We start from the raw sequence: 23,510 nt of genomic DNA on the forward strand, positions 1-23,510 counted from the left end.
AGAAGAAGAGAGCTCTGGCTTCAAAAGTTTTCCTCCGATCTCCATACTTGCACCATGGTAAACCCATACACACCCTCAGTATACATACACAAATAAATCCATTGGAAATTTTAAAAATGAAAATACAGTCTTCAGAAAACCAGGTAGGATTCCTGCATCTCTTCTCTTCTCCCCCCCTTTGTTCGCCCAGATCCAATGCCCCAATTTCATCCTCAGCTCTGAGATAGAACACCTGTGGTAGCCTTCCCTGCCTCCCACCTACCATCTTCTATGGATCTCACACATCTTCCCTTTTTGATCTCCCTCACCCACACATCACTTTGTCCCAACCTCAAATTCCAAGGTACACCCCCTGATAACCCAAGGGCTACTCCTGCCAGGGCAACAGGTAGGCTGATAGAAGATCCATACCTCTCCTTCTGCCCCCTCAAATCCAAGTCCCCCAGTCTCATCCATAGCCCTATAGCAAAGAAGCTTGCTGCAGTCTCCTTTTCCTCTGTGATCCCATCCCTAGTGGAACACAATGATCTTCTCCTCTGACCTTCCTTTCTCGAAATCTAACCTCCAACACCAGCAAGCATTCCTTATGAATATTCCAGCTGAGCAGACCAGGGAAACAGGCAACACACAGTCATCACATGCTTTGAAAAGACAGAAGAGAAACATAAACCAGGGAAGAAAGTAGTCACCAAACAAGCAAAAATCCAGAAATCAGCACCTAGATCTATAATTATCCCAATCCAAGACACCTAGACAAGAGCATAAAAACACAATCAATAGCAGCTAGGGCAATATATCTCCAATAGAGCCCAGATATCTTAACATAGCAGGCTCTGAATATAACATAGCTGAAGGAAGGAAGGAAGGAGAAAGGTCTTAAAATCACCTATATGAAGCTGATAGAGGTCCTAAAAGAGAGTGGGCCCCTCTGACTCTTGTGCCTGCTGTTGTAACTCTTTTCCTTCTGTTGGGTTGCCATGTCCAAATTCAATAGAGTGGGTTTTGCATTATCTTTACTATATTTTATTTTGTCACTTTTGGTTGTTATCTCTTAGAGGCCTCTTCTTTTATAATAAGAGACAGAAAGGGAGTAAATTCAGAGGGTAGGTGCAGTGGGGAGGATCTGGGAGACATGGAGGAAAAACTACAACTGGGATATAATGCGTAAGAAAAATCTATTTCCAACAGAAATAGTTCTTAATTAAATTAATTTTTTTAGAGAGGCAAGCTACACCAACAGAATATAAGAGATGAAGATAGAATTTCAGGCATTGAAGATGTACAATAGAAGAAACGGATACACCACTTAACAAATATTAAATCTAAAAACTGCTGACACAAAACCTTAGGAAATTGAAGACACAATAAAAAGACCAAATTGAAGAATAAGAGGAATAAAGGAAGGAGAAACCTGAGTTAAGTGTCAAAAAATAGTTTCAACAAAATCATAGAAGAAAATTCTTCTTACCTAAAAAAAAAAAAGAAAAGAAAAGAAAAAAAGATATGCCTATCAAAGTACAAGAAGCATCCAGAACACCAAAAAGATTGGACCAGAGAAAAAAGTTCCCACACCACATAATAATCAAAACACTAAGCATACAAAGTAAATAAAGACTATTAAAAGCTATAAGGAAAAAAGACAAAGTAACACAAAGGAAGAGCTATAAGAATCACACCTGACATCTCAATGGAGACTCTAAAAGCCATAAGGGCCTAGACAAATGTGCTGCAGACTCAAAGAGACCACAGATGCCAGACCAGAATACTATACTCAACAAAAATTTCAATCACCATAAATGGAAAAAAAATAAGATATCCCATAATAAAGTCAAATTTAAACAATATCTATCTACAAATCCATCCCTACAAATGGGGCTAGAAGAAAAAATCCAAACTAGCTAAGGAGCTTAGCTTAGACCAATGAAAACAGAGAAAAATAATCTCACAGCAGTGAAATCAGAAGAAGGAAAGCACATGTGCCTACATGCAACACACACACACACATGCACAAACGAATTTACCAAATCAGAAACAAAAAGGGGGAAACATAACAACAGACACCAAGGAAATCCAAAGGATCATAAGGGCATCCTTTAAAAGCCTGTGTTTCACCAAATTGAAAAATATAAAAGGAACGAAAACTTTTCTTGCTAAGTACCACTTACCAAAATCAACAAAGATTAGAATAGCAATTTAAGTAAACCTATAAACTCCTAGTAAAATATAACTAATCATTAAAAGTCTCCCAATCAAAAACTGCTCTGGGACAAATGGCTTTAGCATAGAATTCTACCAAACTTTCAAACAAGAGTTAACACCAATACTCCTCAAAGTATTCCAAGGAATAGAAGGAACATTGCCAAATTCATTTTATGCGGCTACAGCTGCCCTAATACCCAAACCATAGAAAGACTCAACAAAGAAAAATGTAAAGACCAATTTCCCTTGTGAACACAGATGTAAAAATATTTAATAAAAGCTGAATGTGGTGGTGCCTGCCTGTAATCCCAGGACTTGGGAGGCAGAGGTAGGTGCATCTCTGAGTTTGAGGCCAGCCTAGTCTACAGAGTGAATTTCAGGAGAGCCAGGGCTACACAGAGAAATCCTGCCACAAACAACAACTCTTAACAAAATACAAACCAAGTCCAAGAATACATCATAAAGATCATCCACCATGATCATATTGGCTTCATCCAGGGATGCAGGCATAGTTCAACATACAAAAATTAGTATATGCAATCCACCATATTAATAAACCAAAAGAAAAAACACATGATCTTCTAATTAAGTTCCAACATCCCCATTCATGATAAAAAGTCCTGGAAGGATTAGGGTTATAAGGGACTTACATAAACGTAATAAAGGCAACTTACAGCAAGCATACATAAAATTAAATGTAAATTAATTCCGCTAAAGCAATTACACTAAAATTATGAACAAGACAAGGTTGTACACAATCTCCATACTGATTTAATATAGTTCTTGAAGTCTTAACTAGAGCAATAAGACAGACAAAAGATAACAAATTGGAAAGGAAGAGATCAGAGTATCTTAATTTGCAGATAATTTATACATAAGTGGATCCCCTGCCCAAAAAAAAAAAAAAAAACCTCTAAGGGGAAACTCCTACAGCTGATAAACACTGTCAGCAATGTAGATGGATACAAACTTAACTCACAAAAATCAGTAGCTCTCCTATATACAAATGATAGACTGAGAAAGAAATCTAGGAAACAACATCCTTTTCAATAGCCTCAAATAATGTGAAGTATCTTAAGATAACTCTAACCAAGAAAGTGAAGACCTGTATGATAAAAAACTTCAAATCCTTGAAGAAAGTACAGAAGATGGAAAGGTCTGGCATCATGGATCAGAATGATCAACGTAGTAAAAAATAAATGCCATCCTGCCAAAGGCAATCTACAGTTTAAATTTAATCTCCATCAAAATTACAGCACAAGTCTTCACAGGCCTTGAAAGGGCAATTCTCAATTTTATACGAAAAAAAAAACAGGACAACTAAAACAATACTGAACAACAAAGGAACTGCTGAAGGTATCACCATGCCTGATTTCAAGCTTCACTCCAGAGCTATAGTAAAAAAAAAAAAAAAAAAAAAAGCCACAGGGTATAGTCATTAAAAACAGACATGTTGATCAATGGAATTGAATCAAAGACCTAGACATAAACCCACATACCTATGTGCACATAATGTTTTTATAAAGAAGCCAGGAATACACACTGGAAGAAAGAAAGCATCTTCAACAAATTGTGCTAGTCAAACTGGTTGTCTGCATGTATAAAAATGCAAGTAGATTCATATATATTATCCTGTACAAAACTCAAGGCCAAGTGGATCAAAGACTGCAATATAAAACCAGACACACTGAACCTCATAGAGGAGAAAGTAGGGAATATAGCCTTGAACACATGAGCAGTGAAGACAGTTTCTTAAACAACAGATAGCACAGGCATTAAGATTGACAATTAAATTCATTCTACTGTAATTTGACGTGGCATATCCCCCCAAAAGGCCCATTTAGTAAAGATTTGGTCCCTCTTTTGGCACATTGGGAGGTGACATAACTTTTATGAGGTGTGACCTAATGGAGGGGAGGTCTTTGTGTCATCAGAGGTGTGCCTCAGAAGAGACTGGTAAGCCTGAATCTGCTTCACCATTGTCCCAAGCCAATGAAGTTAACCAAGCATGAATGTAATCCTTCAAATATTTGAGTCAAAATAAACTATCATTGTCACAGCAATAGGAATCTAACACAGAAACTTACTAAAGAAGCTAGTTCAGAGGAGGCAGGATCCAAGAATGTTTAAGAAAACACTTTGACCTATTGACCCATGTCATGGCCCTTTCATACCCAGCACTCTCTGAGGATGGAGACCTTTGAACACAAGACAGGATTTAGCAGGCCTCAAGACTGAAATTGATCTGAATACTGGAGTCTTTGGGAAAGGTTCTAGGGGTTCCAATGTTTGTTGTATGTTTGGAATGTTAGTTGATTTTGATTGGTTCATTGGTTGGTTGGTTGGTTGTTGGCTGGCTGGTTGTTTTGTTTATGCTTTATTGGTTTTATTTTGTGGAGGCAAGGTTTCTCTTTGTAGGTTTGGCTGTCCTGGAACCTGCTCTATAGACCAGACTACCCTTAGACTTACAGATCCATTTGCCTATGCCTCCCAAGTGCTGGAATCAAATGTGTGCACTAGCATGCATGGCTTGGAATCAAAGGCTGTTTCTAATCTCTGACTATAAATGCCTCAGTGGTGGCTATAAATAGATTGCATAGACCTTGAACCTCCTCTCTCCCCCCCCATATGTTCTAACGTGATTGTGTCTCCAAACACACTTGCACTGAGGACTACTCAGTCCTAAATCAGACAGTGATGTCATGATCCCTCTCCACATGCCCCAAAGAACATCATGGAAAGGGGGGTAGAAAGACTTCAAGAGCCAGCAGCTGCAGATAATGGGTGGGAAAATGCTTCTGGGATAGGGACAATTAGTTCTCTCCTGAGAATCGACCCATGTTAGGATGCCAAACTTCCAACAGATGGCCCTACAGGTCCTCTGGGTTTGAAAGGACTCATGAATTCATAATGGCTGTGATTGCCTGCACAATACTGGTGTAAGATCAAGCCAGTCAAAACACCAGCATGTTTGGAAGAGAGAGGCACATAGCTCCATCCCTAGCTGAAAAGCATGGGAAGTCAAGTGTTTTTCATGGAATTGGCACTTGGTAGGTTGCCTGTAATCCAGTGGAAGGTCCTACATCAGTGCCATCAAGGATAGCCCTTATTGGAGTCAGTGGTCTATTAAAGGGGACATGAAGTTGGAAAAGGGGGTCACTATGGGTGGTTCTGGTGTGGAATTGGAGGGGAGTAGAGAATAGTTGTGTCCAAAATATACTGTAAATTTGTACAGAATTCTTGAGGAATGAACTTTTTTAATCTTAAAGAAAGAATTAGAAGCTAGAGAGATGGCTCGAAAGTTATGCGCGCTATCAGCTCTTCCACAGGACTTGGGTTCATGTCCTAGCATCCACATGGCAGCTCAATCTGTAACTCCAGTTTCAGATTATCTGGCACCCTCTTCTGGCCTCCATGGGCACTACACACACATGGTGCACAGGAAAAGCACTCTTACACATAAAATAAAAGTAAATACTTTTAAAAGAATTAAGAATAAGAAATATAAAGCATTAAAAAGAATACCTGTATTTGGATTTCTTTTCCCTATTGGAAAACAATTCTTTCAAGTTACAAAAAGTTAGTTCTGTCTTTCTTGGACAAAGAAGAAACAGACTTTAACTAGAATAATGTTTTTATGTGAGTGGCTTCATGGTGTCTCCCAAAATGTCCTTGCTGGAACCCTCTTCTCAATGATGCAGTATTGGGAATGGAGCCTGGTGAAAGCTGCTTCAGTGATGAAGGTAGAGACTCATATAGAATATGCCTTATTTGTAGCTTAGTAATAAAGTTTGTCTCCATTTTTCTTGTGAATGCCTTCCCTCCCCTTCTGGCATCTACCATGTTATGAACCAGTACAAAAATGTCATCTAATTAGATGGAACTTGCCTGGAATTAGACTCCCACTTCTAGCTTACATAAACTTCCATATTTTATAAATTATCCAGTCTTAGCTATTCAGTTATAGTAATAGGAAATAAAGTATTTTGCTGTTTCTCTGTGTTTTGACCAAGGCTTTGATGTCCTGCCAGGTCTACCTTCATTCAGGAAAATAATCCTTAATTCAGTGTCTGTCTTTGGTTTGTAAAGAGACACAGTATCCACTAAGGCAGCATGAAAGTATAATTATAGTCTTAGGAGTTGATGGTTGGGGATATTAGACCCAGAAACAAACCTATCCTGTGGGAAACTGTTTCATTCCCAAACTTGGAGTAAAGAGGTTAATTCAGAGAGCAAAGATTGCAAAAAGCATATACACCCCGAATAAAGGACTGGGCTTTGCTTACCTTGTGAGCTACGACCTCTATTCGGCTTGGCTTTAACCATTAACTTGACACAGCTTCGACTCATCTAAAGGAGTCTTAATTGAGGGATTGCCCAGATCAGACTGGCCTGCTAGATTTTGGGAGGAGGGATGTTGTGGTGGTTTGAATGATCATGGTCCCCATAGGCTTGTAGATTTAAGACTTGGTCACCAGGGAGTGGCACTATTCGAAAGGATTAGGAGGTGTGGTCTTATTGGAGAAAGTATGTCACTGGGGATGGGCTTTGGGGCCCAAGCCAGGCCCGGTGTGTGTGTGTGTGTGTGTGTGTGTGTGTGTGTGTGTGTGTGTGTGTGTCCTGTTGCCTGCAGGACCAGATGTAGAGCTCTCAGCTCCCTCTCCAGTGCCATGTCTGCCTGCATGCCACCACACCATGATTAAAACAGGCTAAAAAACAACAACAACAACAACAACAACAACAACAACAAAACAGACTAAACCTCTAAGACTGTAATCAAGTCCCAATAGAACACTGACTAAGACAGATATCATATTGGTTGGTGTAGCCCACTGTGAGAAGTGTCATCTCTGTATGGTTGATTCTGAAGTATGTAAGAAACCAATTAGGTATTTGTCTGCCTGCCAGCCAGCTAGCAAGCAGCATCCTCCATGGTTCCTGTGGTACTCCTTTGGTTGCAAACTGAGTTTCTTGGCTGAAGATAGTGCTGTGTGAAATAGAAGTAGGCCTGCCTTCAAGTTCCTGCCTTGACTTCCCTCAGTGGTGGAGTGTGACCTGGAATTTTACATCAAATAAGTAGTTTCCCTCCCTACGTTGCTTTTGGTCAAAGTGTTTTACGACAGCAACAGAATGCAACTAGAGCCACCTCTGATCTTCCTGATTAAAAAAAAAAGTCAAATAAAAGAGAGACCTACGGCCATACCCAAGAGTATATGCTGACCATGATGCCAATGCCTACTGGTATGCACTTGGTGCCCTGGACCACACTGCACTGGACTGTCCATTTCAGAGACTGAAAAATGATGAGTCCATGGATGTTCCATGTCTGTATGACAAGGCCCCAAGGTTCATGTGCATTTCTTGATGGTGTTTAGTCTTAATTGTCAACTTGATGCAGTTTAGAATCATGTGGAAGGAAACCTCAATGAGAAATTGTTGAGACTGGGTTTTCCTGAGAATGTATAAGGGATTTTAATAGAATTATTTGAGACAAGAATATGCACCCTGAATACGGACCACACTTTTAAGGGCTGGACTTTAATTTTAATGAGATGCAGGGATCAAGCTGAGCACTAATGAGCACACACTCGTTCTCTCTGCTCTTGACTATGGATGTGAACAGTTACTTTGACTTCCTGCCACTTTGACTTCTTTGCAGTGGTGGAAAGTAACCAAGAACTAAGAGCTATATAAACCCTTTCCCTCTTAAGTTGCTTTTGTCTGAGTTGTGCTGTTAGAAGAAACAAAACTAAGACATCATTGCACCGTGCATCTTGCCACATCGTGCTGTGGGAAGAAGTCAATCATTTTCATGATTCACTAGCAAGGGGCTAGAATCACACCTCTGACCTAGCCCACCCCAGCCTCAACCACTTGTGCCTTTGCTGATTTGAACTGGAACCTTCACCATGGTCAACCATATCTAAGATGAGAATGGCTTTTCTGAGTTCTTTGAGTCTTATTAATGAATCACTAGATCTGAAGGTGGTCTTTAGCATCTCAGCACAGAAGCCATAGATAATTTCATCACAAGAAATAGCAAGTGTTTTTCTTTACCCTCCTCAGCTCCACCACACCTTGAAAACATAAAGAATGAGTTTATCTTTCTTGCTGAATTTGAAGATTTTCCTCCCCCAATTCCAATTGTTTCTGTCCCTTTATTCCATGCCATCTTTCACATTTTCAGCATACACTCAGAGATGAACAGAGACATTTGTGATGATGAACTGTCTTTTTTTCTTCAGCTTAACTGGACTGAAACAAGTGCCTAGAAAATTCTTAAAGCACATCCTTGTGTGCCTGAGAGATGACTGCATCATGAGGCCTAATGAATGAATGGACCGTTCCCTTCATTGTTCGATAATATGATGGCTGTATTGAAAAGAGGTGAAAAGTAGGAGGAAGGGTATAGCTGAAGGAAGTAGTCACAGGTCTGATGGTCTTGGGGAGCTGTATCCTGTTTCGGTCACTTCCCATTTCTCCTGTGTCTGTTTTCTGACCACCAGGAAGTGAGCCACTCTCTTCCACCACGCCTTCTCACTGTGGCGAACCCCTCCCTTGGGTTGTTCTTGTATGTGAACCACACAAATGCAACAGTGACGGATACATTTTGGGTACCTTTCATTCCTTCTCTTTTATCTCAGCAGTCCCCAGAGAAGCCACACAGAACATGTATGTTCAGCCCACAGTCAGTTGGGCGACAGATGGTCCCCAGGAGTCCCCTCCCAGCCCCTTCCCTCCTCCCTGCACGGAGAGCTAGAAGCTTCTCACATGACGCTCTCATTGCCTCCCCGGCCCCTTGACGCCCCCTTTTCTTGCGCCATGAGTGACTTGTAAGGCTTCCCAAGGCTGGGAAGGGTCAGCTCAGCCTCTTGCAGATCCAGCTCTCGTTGGGACAAATGCTCAATGACGGCTGCTCCAATGGAGTCCCCCAGGACGTTGGTCATCGTCCGAAGCCGGTCACTGGTGGAGAATAGATAGGTTAATGGAGGGCTGAAAAGCTCCTTGGAGAACCCAGTATAGACTAGGAGGGCTTCCAGTCTAGCCCACAACCACATGGCCTTGAACAGGCCTCACTCTTCCTCAGTTTTCCTTCCTAGTAATATCACCCCTGAAATCCTCATAGTCCTTGATTTGTGGTCCTTGTTTCTAAACATAAGAACTTAGAGATGATTAGATAAGAGAGACTGATGTAGACTGTTGGACACTATGATCTGATACGGACTATTAGACATGAGCATCTGGTGCAGACCCTCAGACGTGAGCGTCTCATGCAGACCGTTAGACATGAACGTTTACTATAGACTGTTAGACATGACTCGTGTGTAGGTGCAGGGCGGGCTGGAGACTGCCCATGTGAGACTTTAGTCCTTCTGTGCAAATGAGACTTGACCTTGCTCACAGCTCCCACATGGGGATGGAAATCAACATTTTATATAAATTCCAGTTATAAAAAAAAAAAGAAAGAAATGAGAGAATAAATGGTGAAAGGACAACGTGATTCAGGAAAAAAAGAAAGAAAAAGAGAAAAGAGACAAGGAAAGAAGGCAGAAAGGAGAGGGAGGAGTGAGCCAGGAAGGGAAAGAAAGAGTAGGTAGAATAGAAGAAAAGGACAGAGGGAGGAAGAGAAAGGGAAGGAGGGAAAAAGAGGGCAAGGAAGGAGGGGAAAGGAATGGAGACTAGGGCGTGGCTCCTCCCTGCTGAACTATTGGCTACTGATAGATTCTGTGAAAGGAGGAGTCTTGTCTTTGTGTGTGTGCCCTCTTATGAGCCTACTAAGCTCCATGGCATAGTCTCCACCCAAGAGACACAAACGGCTCTGTCCTAACTCAGTGGGTCACAAATAAAAACGGGACTGTGGGAAGAGGAGTTGTAGGATGGAAGGGTGACAGGTGAGAAGGAATTAAGAGCGAGTGGGGGGCAGTAATCAGAGGGCATTGCAAACATCTATGAAATTGTCACGCACACACGCACACACACACACAAAAACCACCACCCAAATTCAATAAGTGAAAAAGAACAGGGGGACTGCAGGGAGGAGAGAAGCAAAAGAGTGAGAAAATGTGCCTAGTCATAGCATTCAGATCATAAATCCACCCGTGTCTTTTGTCCATCGTCACAGATGATTTTGTAAGCCAAAATTCTTCATCACTACTTAATGCAACAGGTAATCTATGTTTCCTTCTCACTTCTAACATTCCTCAATAGTAGCATTTCGCTACGAATTACGACTTTTGAATTTTTGAGTTTAAAAAAAATTATTTGAACACCTTTGTATGATTTCTACGTGAAACAGGCTGAAAAGAAATTGTCTCGCTGATGCACAGAGACCACCTTTTTTGAATCTTCCTCTCCAGGTCCCAAAAATGATAAATGTATGGGCTTGGAGTCCAGAAGCCATCACGAGCAGACTCTCCCAATACCTCCCTCATTCTCTAACGCCCTACAGCTCTGTCCTTGCAAAATCCTTCAGGGAAAAAAGTTATGAGAAGAGATAGGCCCGCAGTTAAACCCAAAGCACACTCACAGGAACCAATCCACAGCTATGATCAGCGTGATGTCCTCCGTGGGCAGGCCGACGGACGTGAGCACAATCACCATGGTGACTAATCCTGCTTGGGGGATGCCAGCTGCTCCTATGCTGGCAGCTGTGGCTGTGATGCTGCAAATGAGAGGAAAGTCGGGAATTCAGGAGGAAAGAGAAAACAGAAGATTGGAAGATCAGGCCGACACAGAAGGAAAAATGCTACATGATCTCACTTTTGATGTGAAAGTCAATTTAAAAAGTTGAAGTCCCAGAAGCAAAAAAAAATTAGAAACCACGATGCTGGGCAGATAGGCTGGGAGAAGGGGTACAAATGTCTGTATAGAAGATGAGTGAGCTCTGGGATACAGTGTGGAGAGTGTGGCTAATGATGCTGTGGTCATATTTAAATTTTTCAAATAGAATAGACCTTAAGTCTATTCTCACCAGCAGAAAAGAGAAAGGAAGGCTGGGAGGGAAGACAGAAAAACAGACAAGGGAGAGGATGGGAGGGAGGAAGTAATAAGGCTCAGGAGGTGGAGGGAGGAAAAGGAAAGGAAGGGAAAGAGGGAGAGAGAAGGGAATGAGGGGAGGATGGAGGAGAAAGAAAGGGATGAGGTGAGAAAAGGAGAAGATATCCGGATTAGAAGAGGAAGTGGGTAAGCAGAGGAGGATAAGAGTGAGGAAGAGAGTGGAAAAGAAGGGGACAGAAGGGAAAATAACAGTAAAGGGGGAAAGACACAGGCAGCAGGAGAGGAGAGAACAGGGGAAGAAGCAATGAAACCATGGGAGAAGATAAATATAATAATCAGCCTGACTGTGGGGATCATTTAGCGAAGTGCACATACAGCAAATAGTCAGGGAATACACCTTAAATATGTGTGACTTTTGTTGGCTCTCACCCAGCCACGAAAGCTGTGGATGGCTGGAAATGATAGAGTTGTTTTTAAGTAGGCAAAGGCAGCTTACCACAGTGGAGGTAAGGGCAACCTGGCCCATCTTGGGTTTTGAGCCTATTTCTTTTTTGATTTCTTTAAGTTGTTCATTTGCTTGATTCCGTATGCATAAAAGTTTGCCTGCATGTATGTTGTGTGCTGTATGTGTGCCTGGTGCTCATGGAGGCCATAAAAGGGCATGGGGTCCCTTGGGAGTGGGGTGATAAGCAAGAGCATCAAGTGTTCTTAACGACTGAGTCATCTCTGCAGTCCACTAGAGACCCTATTTTTTGCTCAAATAATTAAACAAAAAGCTAAGGGTATATCTCAGTGGCAGAGCACTTGTCTAGCATGTACAAAGCCTGGTTTCCATTTTCAGCTCCACAGATTAACATGAAATTCAAAGTCAGATCTACTGGGTCATAGGTGGCCTATGTCAAAACTCCAACATCAACTCCAATTGCCCAGAAAGATCTGCCATATGCTATAAAGACCACTAAGTTTACCGGAAATGCAGTAGTGCCAGCTCTCTTTCTCTGTCGCTTAGGAAACCCCTTTCTGGATTCTATAGCCGTCCACATAGAACGAGGGGAGATGATTATCCCAGAGGATGGCTTTATCATAATGATGCTTGAGCAGTTATTAGGACTGGCTTTAAATAACGGGCTCTCGGGTGAGAATACTCTATTCATAAGCTTTCCACCTTGCACACGAACTCAGAGCCTCCCCTGCCTCTTCAGGAGAGTGGTGGACACTCCCTATCTTCTCACTGTGAGCAGGAAAGAGCCTAGGACAGTGCCTGTTCAGGTTTCATATCTGATACTGAGATAAAATATCTGCCAAAAAGAAGCTTTGGGAGAAAGGGTTTTGTTTTGGTTCCAAGCTACAGTCCATCACTGAGGAGAAGTCAAGGCAGGAACTTGAAGCAGGGAGCCACACAGTCAAGAGCAGAGAAACAGATGTGTGCATAGTTATGGGTCAGGTCTCCCTCTCCTTCTAAACAGTTCAGGACCGAAGCCCAGGGAGCAAATACTACCCACTTTTTTAAGGCTGAGTCTTCCTGCATTAATTAAAACAATCAAAATGATCTTCCACAAACACTTCCAGAGGCCAACCTGACCTATACAAGCCCTCACTGAGATTCTCTTCTCAGATGACTCCAGATTCTGCCATGCTGTCAAATAAAACAAACCACCACAGTACCACATCACTAGCCTAGGAAAAGATTCCCATCCACAATGAAGTATAGGGACCTGAGAGATGGTTCAGTGGGTAAAGATGTTGTGCTGCCAAGCCTGACAGCCTGAGTTCAATTCCTGGGACCCACACAGTGGAAGAGGAAAACTGAGTCCTGTGGGTGGTCCTCTGCCCTCCACATGTGCACTGTGGCACACACACACACACACACACACACATAAAGATAAATGTATTTTGATGGGTTGGAAAGGTGGCTCAGAGGTTAAGAGCACCATCTGCTCTTCCAAAGGTCCTGAGTTCAATTCCCAGCAAACAGATGGTGGCTCATAACTGTCTATAATGAGATCTGGTGCCTTCTTCTGGTGTACAGGTGTACATGCAGGCAGAGAACTGTATACAAAATAAATAAATAAATAAATAAATAAATCTTTAAAAAAATATAAATGTATTTTGAAATTCTTTAAAACCAAGTTGTTGGAGAGATGGCTCAGCAGTTAAAAGCACTTACTGCTCTTGCAGAGGACCCAAGATCTATTCCTAGAAGCCACATCCAGCAGCTACCTGTAACTCCACTTCCAGGGAACTTGTAGCCCTTTTCTAACCTTAGAAAGCACCTTCACACATGTGGCAAACGTGAATTTACACAGGCACATATACATACACACGAGATAGAAAAAAAGTCTTTAAAAAATACTGTTTAGTTTGTACTCAACATGTATTACACTCATATTCTTATAATGTCAAAACATCATTACATTACTAGGCATGTTAACACATACCTACAATCCCAGCTCCTCAGGATCTCAGGCCAGCCAGCTCAGAGAGACAGACAGACAGACAGAGACAGACAGACAGACAGACTTACTGACCGACTGACAGAGAGGCAAGAAGGAGATAGAGGGGGAGGAAAGGAAGGAAGGAAAGTAGGAAGAGAAAGAGGGAAGATGGGGAAGGAGAAAGGGAAGGACAGACAAGGGGAAGGAGGAAGGAGGGAAAAATCATCTCTTAAGTCAGGATGTGTCTATGGTGGAAATTTCCAACGAAGAAAATACAGAATTAACATTGTCATTTTTGTATGGTAGGCAGACTATAAACAGCATGAGTAGAAAACAAAAACAATCAGCCTTGAGATAAATGCTATTGAGTATCCTGCATCCTTTGTCCAAAATATTAAAAGACCAGAAATGTTTCACAGATTGCTTTATTTTTTTTTTAAGATTTTGGGATATCTACATATACCACGTTATATATCTTAAGTAGGAATGAGATGCAACTATAAACAGGAAATTTGTTTGAACACACAGCCTCTGTCCCACCCAGCTGATGACATCATCATCTCACCTGATGGTGGTAATCTGGCCAAGGTTGAGCTCATAGTTGTTGACTTGAGCAATAAAGATGGCTGCCAAGGCCTCATAGAGTGCAGTGCCATCCATGTTGACAGTGGCTCCCACGGGCAGCACGAACCTGGTGATGCGGCGGTCCACACCCAGGCCCTCCTCCAGGCAGCGGAAAGTGATGGGCAGGGTTGCAGAGCTGGGGGAAGAGAGCTCTGGAGGCTGAGAATAGGGGGTTGAAGGATGGGGCAGGGCAGTGGCAGCGACGAGCTAAAGGAGGGCTCTCCTCTAGCACATTGAAGACGTTGGAATTTGAGCAAAGAGTAGACGTGGGAATGACAGCTGTGCATGGGAAAGTGAGGCTCCTGATGCAGAGAGAACTGAGTGGTGGGGATCCCTCAAGAGGAATGTCTCTTGGCCCATTCACACCGATAGCTTATAACACTAGTCCAGCCTGGACTGCATAAATGTGATGGGTAATTTGGTCAACTTGACAACCAGGAATGACCCAGAAAGAGAGTCCCAATGATGGGTTACTATATTTGGTTGTCCTATGGGAGTTATCTTTGGGGGGCTGCCTTAACTAATTGATATAAGAAGATCCAGCCCACAGTAGGTGGTACCACTGCCTAGGCAGGGGGCCCTGATATGTAAGAGTGGAGGAATCAAGCTAAGCTTAAGCAAGCAGCAGACATGCAGGCATTTACGCTCTGTTCCAGGGTGTGATGCAACTAGCTGCTTCAAGTCCAGGTTTTGATTTCCCCACCGTGATAGGCTGTAACCTGGAATTGTAAGCCAGATAAATTCCTTTTCCCGCCAAGTTGCCCTTTGTCAAGGTATTTTTCTCACAGCAACAGAAATGAAACTAGAACAGTAAAGGACAAATTGTTTGTCTGCACAGACAACAACCCCATCTACAAGAGTCCTAGGTCACTCCCCAACCACTTCCCAGAGTGTACTTTAATTGACTGGCAACTTGAGTGGAAAAAGTAGGCATTTTATCTGGGGTTATTTTGTCTGTAATAACTGGGCTGTGTGGTCAGCTTTATGCCATGAAACATAAAGCTTGGACTCATGGAGTCTTTACCCTTAGAACCAGACAGTGCCTAGTGAGAAGTACCCAATGCTCCCTCAATTTTCCCCATGCCTCAAAAACAGCACTACGGGGCTGAAAAGCTCCATAGTAATCAGATAAGTTTAATTCTGGGAATAGCAGCACCATACTAGTTAGCCACCGATCAAAGATCAAAAGGAGCATCTCCAATCACCATGAGGACAATAAAAATATTTTCGTTGGCTCTTGGAATACTTTCTCAAACCATTTTGAATTTGGATGATGAGAGATAAGGGTATCACTTTATTAACCCTCTAAAAGCACAAACAGAAGAAAGCCAAGACTCTCTGAGCTTTTAGTACTCCTAGAATACCATATTAAACCCAGAATTGGCATCTGGCTCTCCTCCTTATAAACTAGAGAAATAAAAAAAAGAAACAAGGAGGTCAGGAGAGTCATCACAGGACAAACACTATATCCTCAAGTATAGGCCACCTGTGGGGAGCTTGAAAACTCCTCCCAATTCTCCTGTGTAACTAGAAGAGGTGTTTGGGCAGGTAGAGAGGAGAACACCTAAAGCAAGCCATGAAAAGATGAAGAATGGATGCAGGAAGAGTGCAAGGAAAGGCCATACCTGGAAGAGGTACCCATGGCTGTGATGAGGGCCTGTAGGATACCCCCGATGAAGGGAAAGGGGTTCCGATGAGTGACGAGGAAGTAGATGAGGGGCAACACACCACCAGCGTGAAGGAATAAGCCAACGATGACCGTCAGGGTGTACATGCCCAGCTGGCCTCCAAGGACAGCCATGTCTTCCATTTCTAGAATCTTCCCAGAAATCAGGAACAGGATGCCCACTGGAGCATACCTGGGAAAGGCACATATTCATTAGGGTGATCTTCCTCATGGGTCCGGAGCTGGCGTTCCCAAGGCTTTTTCCATATAGTGTCTTGGATGCAGACAGTTATTATCATGCAAGCCTCAACTCCACCCCAACCCTTCCCAAGCATCAAAGCCAGCACTGAGACACTGGGCAAACGGCCCTGTGGTTATGAGCACTTGCTGTTCAATGATGAAGACTTATTTCAGATACCACCATCTACATTTGGGCAGCTCAAAAAAAAAAGCACCTCTAACTCCAGCTCCAAGATATCTGGCACCTCTTTCTGGCCTCTGTGGACACCCATAGACACTCATGGACACCCATGCATATCTGCACATCCACTTACACAGACCCATGCACATATATACACACATAGAAATAAAATAAAATATTTCTAAATGGCACTGCCATTTGGGTTTGCTTTTAAAACATGGCCTCCAACGGCTCACATGTTGAAGGCTTGGTTCCTAGTGGGCCAGTGTTCTGAGGTGGGGCCTGTGGAAGCTAAGTATTCATGAGACTTCCAAACTCTGCTATGGATTCGTAGCTGAATAAGCTATTGGGAGTAAACATAAGAAGGGCCTAGCTAAAGCAAGCAGGTCATGGGGGGGGGGGTTCTAGTCCCTCACTGTCTCCGATCTCTTCTTCCTAGATGCTGTTAAGTTAGCAGCCTCATTGGCTGTACTCATTCACCCTCAGGGCCCAGAAGCAACGGAACCAATCAACCATGCACTGAAACCTGCGAAGCTGTGAGGCAAAATAAACCTATCCTCCTTTAAATTGGACTTCTTGGGGATTTCATCCTAGAAACAGAACACTAATAAATACAATTAGATTCCATGAATGTATCCCCCTCCCAATGGTCATCCCACTGCTCATCTGATCAGCAGAAGAGTTCCTACAATGCCACATCATGCGGCCTTCTGGGATGTTTTATCTTATTTCCTCATTGAGGCTCCTTCCAACTCAACTCCAGGTGACTATTCCTTTCAGAGTCCCATCCTTAGACATTGCTAAGTGTGGTGGTTTGAATGAAAATGGCCCCCATTGGCTCCCAGGGAGTGCCACTACTAGGTGAGTCCTTGTTGGAGTGGGTGTGGTCTTGTTGGAGTGCCACTGGGGGACCAGCTCTGAGGTTTCAAGTGGTGCTCAAGCCAGGCCCGGTGTGTTTCTCTCTTCCTGCTTGCTGCTTGCTGATCCAGATGGCTCCTTCCAGCACCATGTCTGCTTGCATGCCACCATATTTCCTGCCATGATGATAATGGACTAAACTTCTAAACTGTACACTGTACACGAGCCCTAATTAAATGTTTCCCTTTATAAGAGTTGCTGTGGACATGGTGTCTCTTCACAGCAATAGAAACCCTAAGACACTAAGACACTTCCTGTCTCTAGCCTTCTAAACTTCCACAAATTTCTGCGTGTGCTAGTTAGTTTGAACTTTCAACTTGACGCAATCTGAAATCACCCGAGAATAAAGTTTCCATGGGGAATTAGCTAGATCAGCTTGGCCTGTGGTCATGTCTATGGGGGACTATCTTGATTGCTATTTGATGTAGGGACGCCATTATGGGAAGCATCATTTAATGGGCTTGGCCCTGGGCTGTGTAAGAACAGAGAAAGCCAGCTGACTACTAAGTAAGCAAATGATTAGGGACTCACATATTTATTCTCTCTACTCTTGAGTGTGATGTGATGTTTTAAGTTCCTGTCGTATCTTCTCCACAATAACGGACTGTCGCCCAGAGATGTGAGGCAGTTAACCATTTTGCTGCTGCCTCTTGTCAGCATTTTATCACAGCAACCAAAATGAACATAGAATACTCATTGTTCAAACACTCTGGGTTTCTCGAGCTCTCACTATTCTTTTCCTTGTAAGTGATGCACCCCTCCTCTCTTCATGTCCAGTTAGGTTCTTCCTCACCTTTCAGGGCCAGGTGTATGTGTCAACTCCTCATCTTCCCAGGCGGTGTCCACTGCATAAGCCTCCACGCACACTGCCTGCTCCACACTCCTAACACTTCACTGCTGTAGCTTTACGACCATGCCTACTGCTTTGCGTTAAATATAAGTGATTTCCATCTGGTTCCTCCTAGATTTTCAAACTTCTTCAAAATAAAGTATGAATTAAGTGTGTGACTGAAGCCTGGTGAGATGTCTGCTTGGCCAATTATTTAGTTAAGGAATGAAAGGATTTGGTAAAAAAAAAAAAAATTAATGTGAGAAGGAAACAAAGATTCGAGGAGATGACTTGGTGGTTAAGGTGCTTATCATGCAGGCACAAGAACTAGAATTTATACCCCCCAAAAAACCATGTAATGCTGGGTAGGCACCTGAAAAAAACCATGTAATGCTGGGTGGGCACTGCAGCAAGCCTGTAACTGCAGCCTCAGAAGGTAAAGTCAGGGGATCACTCTAAGCAATTTGGTTAGCAAGCTCAAGTTCCGGTTGTTTGGTTAAGCGATCCTTCCGTGATGAGTAAGGTGAAAGAGCTATGAAGAATGATTCCCAACATCATCCTTGGGCCACCTCACAAATACACACCCCCAACGCATACAAAAATAACATACATACACATGCACATCACACCGTGCCCAAAAGTAGAAAAGAAAATAAGAAAACATGAGTAAGGATGTAAGTGAACAGATAAATGGAATATCTGAGGGAGTAATGAGAGAATGCCAAATGCATACGTGAATAAGCAGGTCTGGGAATGAATCTAAACAGAGTGATTTAAGTGAGTAAACAAATAAATGTAGTCAATGTGTTAACTTATGGAATTAAGACTACATAGGTCAGTGTCACAGCAATTGTCTAGCTTATTCAAGGCCCTGGGTTCCATTCTGATCACAATGCAAAAAAAAAAAGATTAGTATTTGGGAGTCTGAACGTACAGCTCACTGGTACAGTGAATGATTTCCTAGTATATGTAAAGACTTGCTTCAACCCTAGCATTTGAAAAAATAATTACGGGGGCCAGAATGTCAAGCCACAGGTAAAGAAATGTCCTGTCAAGCCTGGTGACCTGAGCTGGATTCTGAAATCCACAAGGTAGGAAGAGAGAACTACCTCCCACAAGCTTATTCCCTGATCTCTACATGCATTCTGTGGCATGCGTACTCACACAATTATACTCAAACACAATAAATGATAGATGATAGATAGATAGATAGATAGATAGATAGATAGATGTGATAAAGTAATAACAATTGGGAAATAATTTAACTAGCGAGTTGATTTATCAGTGAATTAATATATGGATGAGTGATTTAACTCATAAATAGAAGAAAAGATTAAAATAAGATAAGTACGTGGGCCAGTGCTAGAAAAGGGAGAGTAAATAAATGAATGAAAGAAATACATGAGGGAATGAAGGAAGGAATAAGTCACTAAAAATTATCATTGCAGAAAAGAAAGAGTGAGTGAATTAGTGAGTTTATGAGTGAATTAGTCAATACGGAAGTGTGGTGGTGCATGCTTATAATCCTACTACTCAGGAGGCTGATGTAAAAGTCTGTCAGGTGTCAGGGCATCCTGGGCTACATAGGAAGACCTGTCTCAGAAAAACAGTGCGATGAAGTCACAGCAACTGTAGTTGTCTGCACAAGATTGACACAAGATCAGGCCAGTCAACATTCCAACGTGGAGTAGGGAGGGGCTCACAAGCCCCACCCATAGCTGAGAAACTATCTTTACAGTTAATGGCTGCTGGAGGAGGAAGAATCCATCCTCTTCATGAATGTGGCGTCTTGTAAATTGACCAAGCTCAGGGGATGTCCCCTCAACCATGTTCATACAGACAGCTCTAATAAGAATCAGTGGAAGATATATACACATACAAACACATGCATGTGAGAATACCGTATTTTTTGGACTATAAGATGCACCTGACCATAAGACACACCCAGTTTTTAGAGGAGTGAAACAAGAAAAACAGTAAAAACAGCAATCAGACTATAAGGCGCACCCTAATCCCCTCCCCCCCCCAGACACTTTTGGGGGGAAGTGCATCTTATGATCCAAAAAAATATGGTATGAAGTTGTAGGTGCAACACAAGAGTCTGAGAGAAGTTAGAGGGAGAATGCGAATGTGGATATTATCAAAATGCTTTGAATACATGTGTGAAATTCTCTAAGAATACATTTTTTAAAAATGAAAAAAGTGGGTTACTCTATGTGTGGAAGGATGAACATAGATAGATGAGTGAGTGAATGATTCACTGAATCAATGCACAAATGAATGAGAGAGTAAATAGATTAATGAGGCTATGAACAGCTGAATAAATCACCACAGAAAGATATGAATAAGCAAATGAGTTAGTGACTAAATTAACTAATGCACAGATGAATGACTTGACCAAACGTCTGCAATAGTCTCATCAGCCCCATCTCCCACTCCCAGGAACCATCACTACCCACCCAGGCACAGGGACCCACCCACCACTCACCATATGATGATGCCCACCAGCCTCATAATGGCCTCATTGAGGCTGTCAAAGAAGTCCCTGAGGACACGGCCTTTGTGCTTCATGCCACCAATGACCAGCCCAAAGGCCACAGAGAAGACGACGAGGCCCAAGGCGTTGATGCCATTGGCTGAACCAGGTACAGGCACAGTCTCCTCAAAGCTGATCACCTCCTGCAGGGTGCCCAAGGCCCGGGTAACATTTTCCAGGATGCTGGTTTCATTCTCCACTGAGGATGGAGGAGACATGGAGGCCCCCAGGTCTGACCCATTCTCTGTCCTTACAATGGTCCTGGTTACCATTCGTGTGCTGTACTGCGTCTTAAACTGAAAAGCAGAGAAATTGGGGCCAGATTCAGTGTGGTGGCTAACTCACTTGTAGACATCCTTAAGAATTCTTAGCATGCATGAGGTGCTATGTTCCATCCTTGGTGTAAATACACACACACACACACACACACACACACACACACACACAGGAGTTGCTCTTTATCCTACTATTCAATCACTGTTGAATATATAGGAAATGGATTAAATAACTCAAAGAAATACAAGCTAAGCATCCCTAAACCAAGAGTCCAAATCCATGGCAGACAAGAAAGTAAAGATGCTTTCAGCCAAGGCTGACAAACTGAATTTGATGCCAGGTCACACATGGTAGAAGTGGTGAGCTGATTCTGCAACTTCTCCTCTCTAATCTCCACATGTGCACCATGATACATAACCACACACACACAAGTAAATAAATAAGATGTGATAAAATGAGCAAGTAAAATAACAATCCAATATTCAAAATTGGAAACGTTTTAAAGATTTGTCTATTTTTATTTTGTGCGTCTGTGGTATGCTTGTCTAATTTGGCATGATTTGGCCATTTCACTGTATATGAATTATATATATGTGTGTGTATATATGAAGAATAAATATATTTCATACATGTGAATTGTGTGTTATTTATATATTTAATACGGTGTATCTTCCTGTTGTATAGCAGTTTCCTCTAAATCGAAAGATTCATCCCAGCGGGGAACTGAAAGGTTCATGAAGTTCAGAAAGTAAACAAGCTTCACATGTTTGAGAAATCTGAAGCTTACAAGATTCATGAAGGCCCTTCCTTACCTCTATAAAAGCACTAAATAACTGCTAAGAGAGGAGACTGTGACCATCCAAGCTGCCAAGAGTGGATTCTCAGACCTGTTGAGCTGCTTGGAATTGCACAGAGAGCTCCTCCAGGAACACAGCTTTCAATACTTGTCACCCACACTAGGATGGGCTTTTGAGTCATCCCTGCTCCTGTCAGTAAGTCCTCACCCACACACCAGTTAGAGCCCCTGACAACAACATCTTGGTTCATCAAGCTGGACTTGGGTGTGATCATCTCTTTGGTCCATCATAGGGGAAGCAGACCTGTGTGTTATATCTTCCCAGGAAACATCTCACACAGAACTTCTCAGCATTTGTGAATTTTATGTCCACAAACACACACAAGCATGGATTGAAAATATTTGGGAAAAACATTTGTGTAGTGAACAAATACAGACTTTTCTTTGTCTTGTCATTATTCTCTAAACCAATAGTTCTCAACCTGTGGGTCACAATCATCAAAAAGCACCTATTTCCGGTAGTCTCAAGAACTGAGAGCCGGGCATGGTGGCACACACCTTTAATCCTAGCACTAGGGAGGCAGAGGCAAGTGGATCTCTGAGGTCGAGGCCAGCCTGGTCTACAAAGCAAGTCCAGGACAGCCAGGGCCGTTACACAGAGAAACCCTGTCTTGAAAAACCAAAACGAAAATAAAAACAAAAAATAAATAAAATAAAAAGAACTGAGCCACCTCTTAGGAGAAAAATTATAGCTATGAAGTAGCAACAAAACAACTTTGTGGTTGGCAGTCACCACACTATGAGGAACTGTATTAAAGCATCACAGTGTTAGGAAGGTTGAGAACCTCTGCTCTAATAGTTCTAATAGAGAAGACCACTGTCTGCATATCATATACATGTATTAGCTTTCCCGCATCATCTAGAGATGATCATCTCCAAATCCCACCCACTTCACATAAAAGACTTAAGCAATAGAGATTTTGGATCCAATCTTTGTTAATGCAAAGGTATAGTATAATTTTTATATATCAGTTTTAAATTTTTTTAAATAAAACATATTACTAAAGAAATGAGTGGTGGAACAGCAAAATAGATCCCAGCAGGTAAAAGCATTGGCTGCACACAGACCTAATGACCAGAGTTAGATCCTCAGAGCCCACGGTGGGAGGAGAGAACCAACTCCCAGAAGTTGTCATGTGAGCTCCCCATCCATACTGGGCACGCATTCATACGCATACATGCACGATGATGATGATGATGATGATGATGATGATGATGATGATGATGATGATGATGGAAGAAGAAGAAGGAGAAGAAGAAGAAGAAGAAGAAGAAGAAGAAGAAAAAGAAGAAGGAGAAGAAGAAGAAGAAGAAGAAGAAGGAGAAGGAGAAGGAGAAGGAGAAGGAGAAGGAGAAGGAGAAGGAGAAGGAGAAGAAATTAACAACTAACATTTGCCTAATATAAACAAGTCCTGAGTTTCACCCTCATCACCAGGGAAAAGAAATGAGTAAATGAATAACGAGGACATTAAAACCCAAAGCATTAAACAATAGATACATAGCCTGAATCTTTATGTCTACTCTTCAGTAAAGTGGTTGATAAACACCACCTGCCATCCAAATCCAGCCCACTACTGCTTCTGTCAATAAAGTTTTAATGGACCATGTAAGCCCTCTTCCCATGGCACCTGGGGCTACTTTTCTACTACCAACCCTGAGGTGATGCTAAAACAGATGTCAGGATCTCTCTCTCTTTGACATCTATTTTCAGATGTCCCAGAACCCCAGTTTCCCAGCCTCCATGAGTCCTATG

General features: G+C 42.3%; 1 protein-coding gene across 1 annotated transcript in view; it reads right to left on the minus strand.

The window, feature by feature from the left end:
- Positions 1-7,352: 7,352 nt before the first annotated feature.
- Positions 7,353-23,510, minus strand: part of SLC1A6 (solute carrier family 1 member 6) — a 30,196-nt gene continuing 14,038 nt past the window's right edge. Inside the window, exons 6-10 of the mRNA XM_084758726.1 lie at positions 20,578-20,921; positions 15,881-16,114; positions 14,197-14,391; positions 10,727-10,861; positions 7,353-9,162 (exon numbers count right to left, since the gene is read on the minus strand). Coding sequence (XP_084614852.1) covers positions 8,967-9,162; positions 10,727-10,861; positions 14,197-14,391; positions 15,881-16,114; positions 20,578-20,921 — 1,104 coding nt within the window. The 3' untranslated portion in view covers positions 7,353-8,966. The remainder of the gene's footprint in view (positions 9,163-10,726; positions 10,862-14,196; positions 14,392-15,880; positions 16,115-20,577; positions 20,922-23,510) is intronic.

The sequence above is a fragment of the Acomys minous genome (assembly GCF_964271855.1).
Source record: "Acomys minous genome assembly, chromosome: 15".
NCBI lineage: Eukaryota > Metazoa > Chordata > Mammalia > Rodentia > Muridae > Acomys > Acomys minous.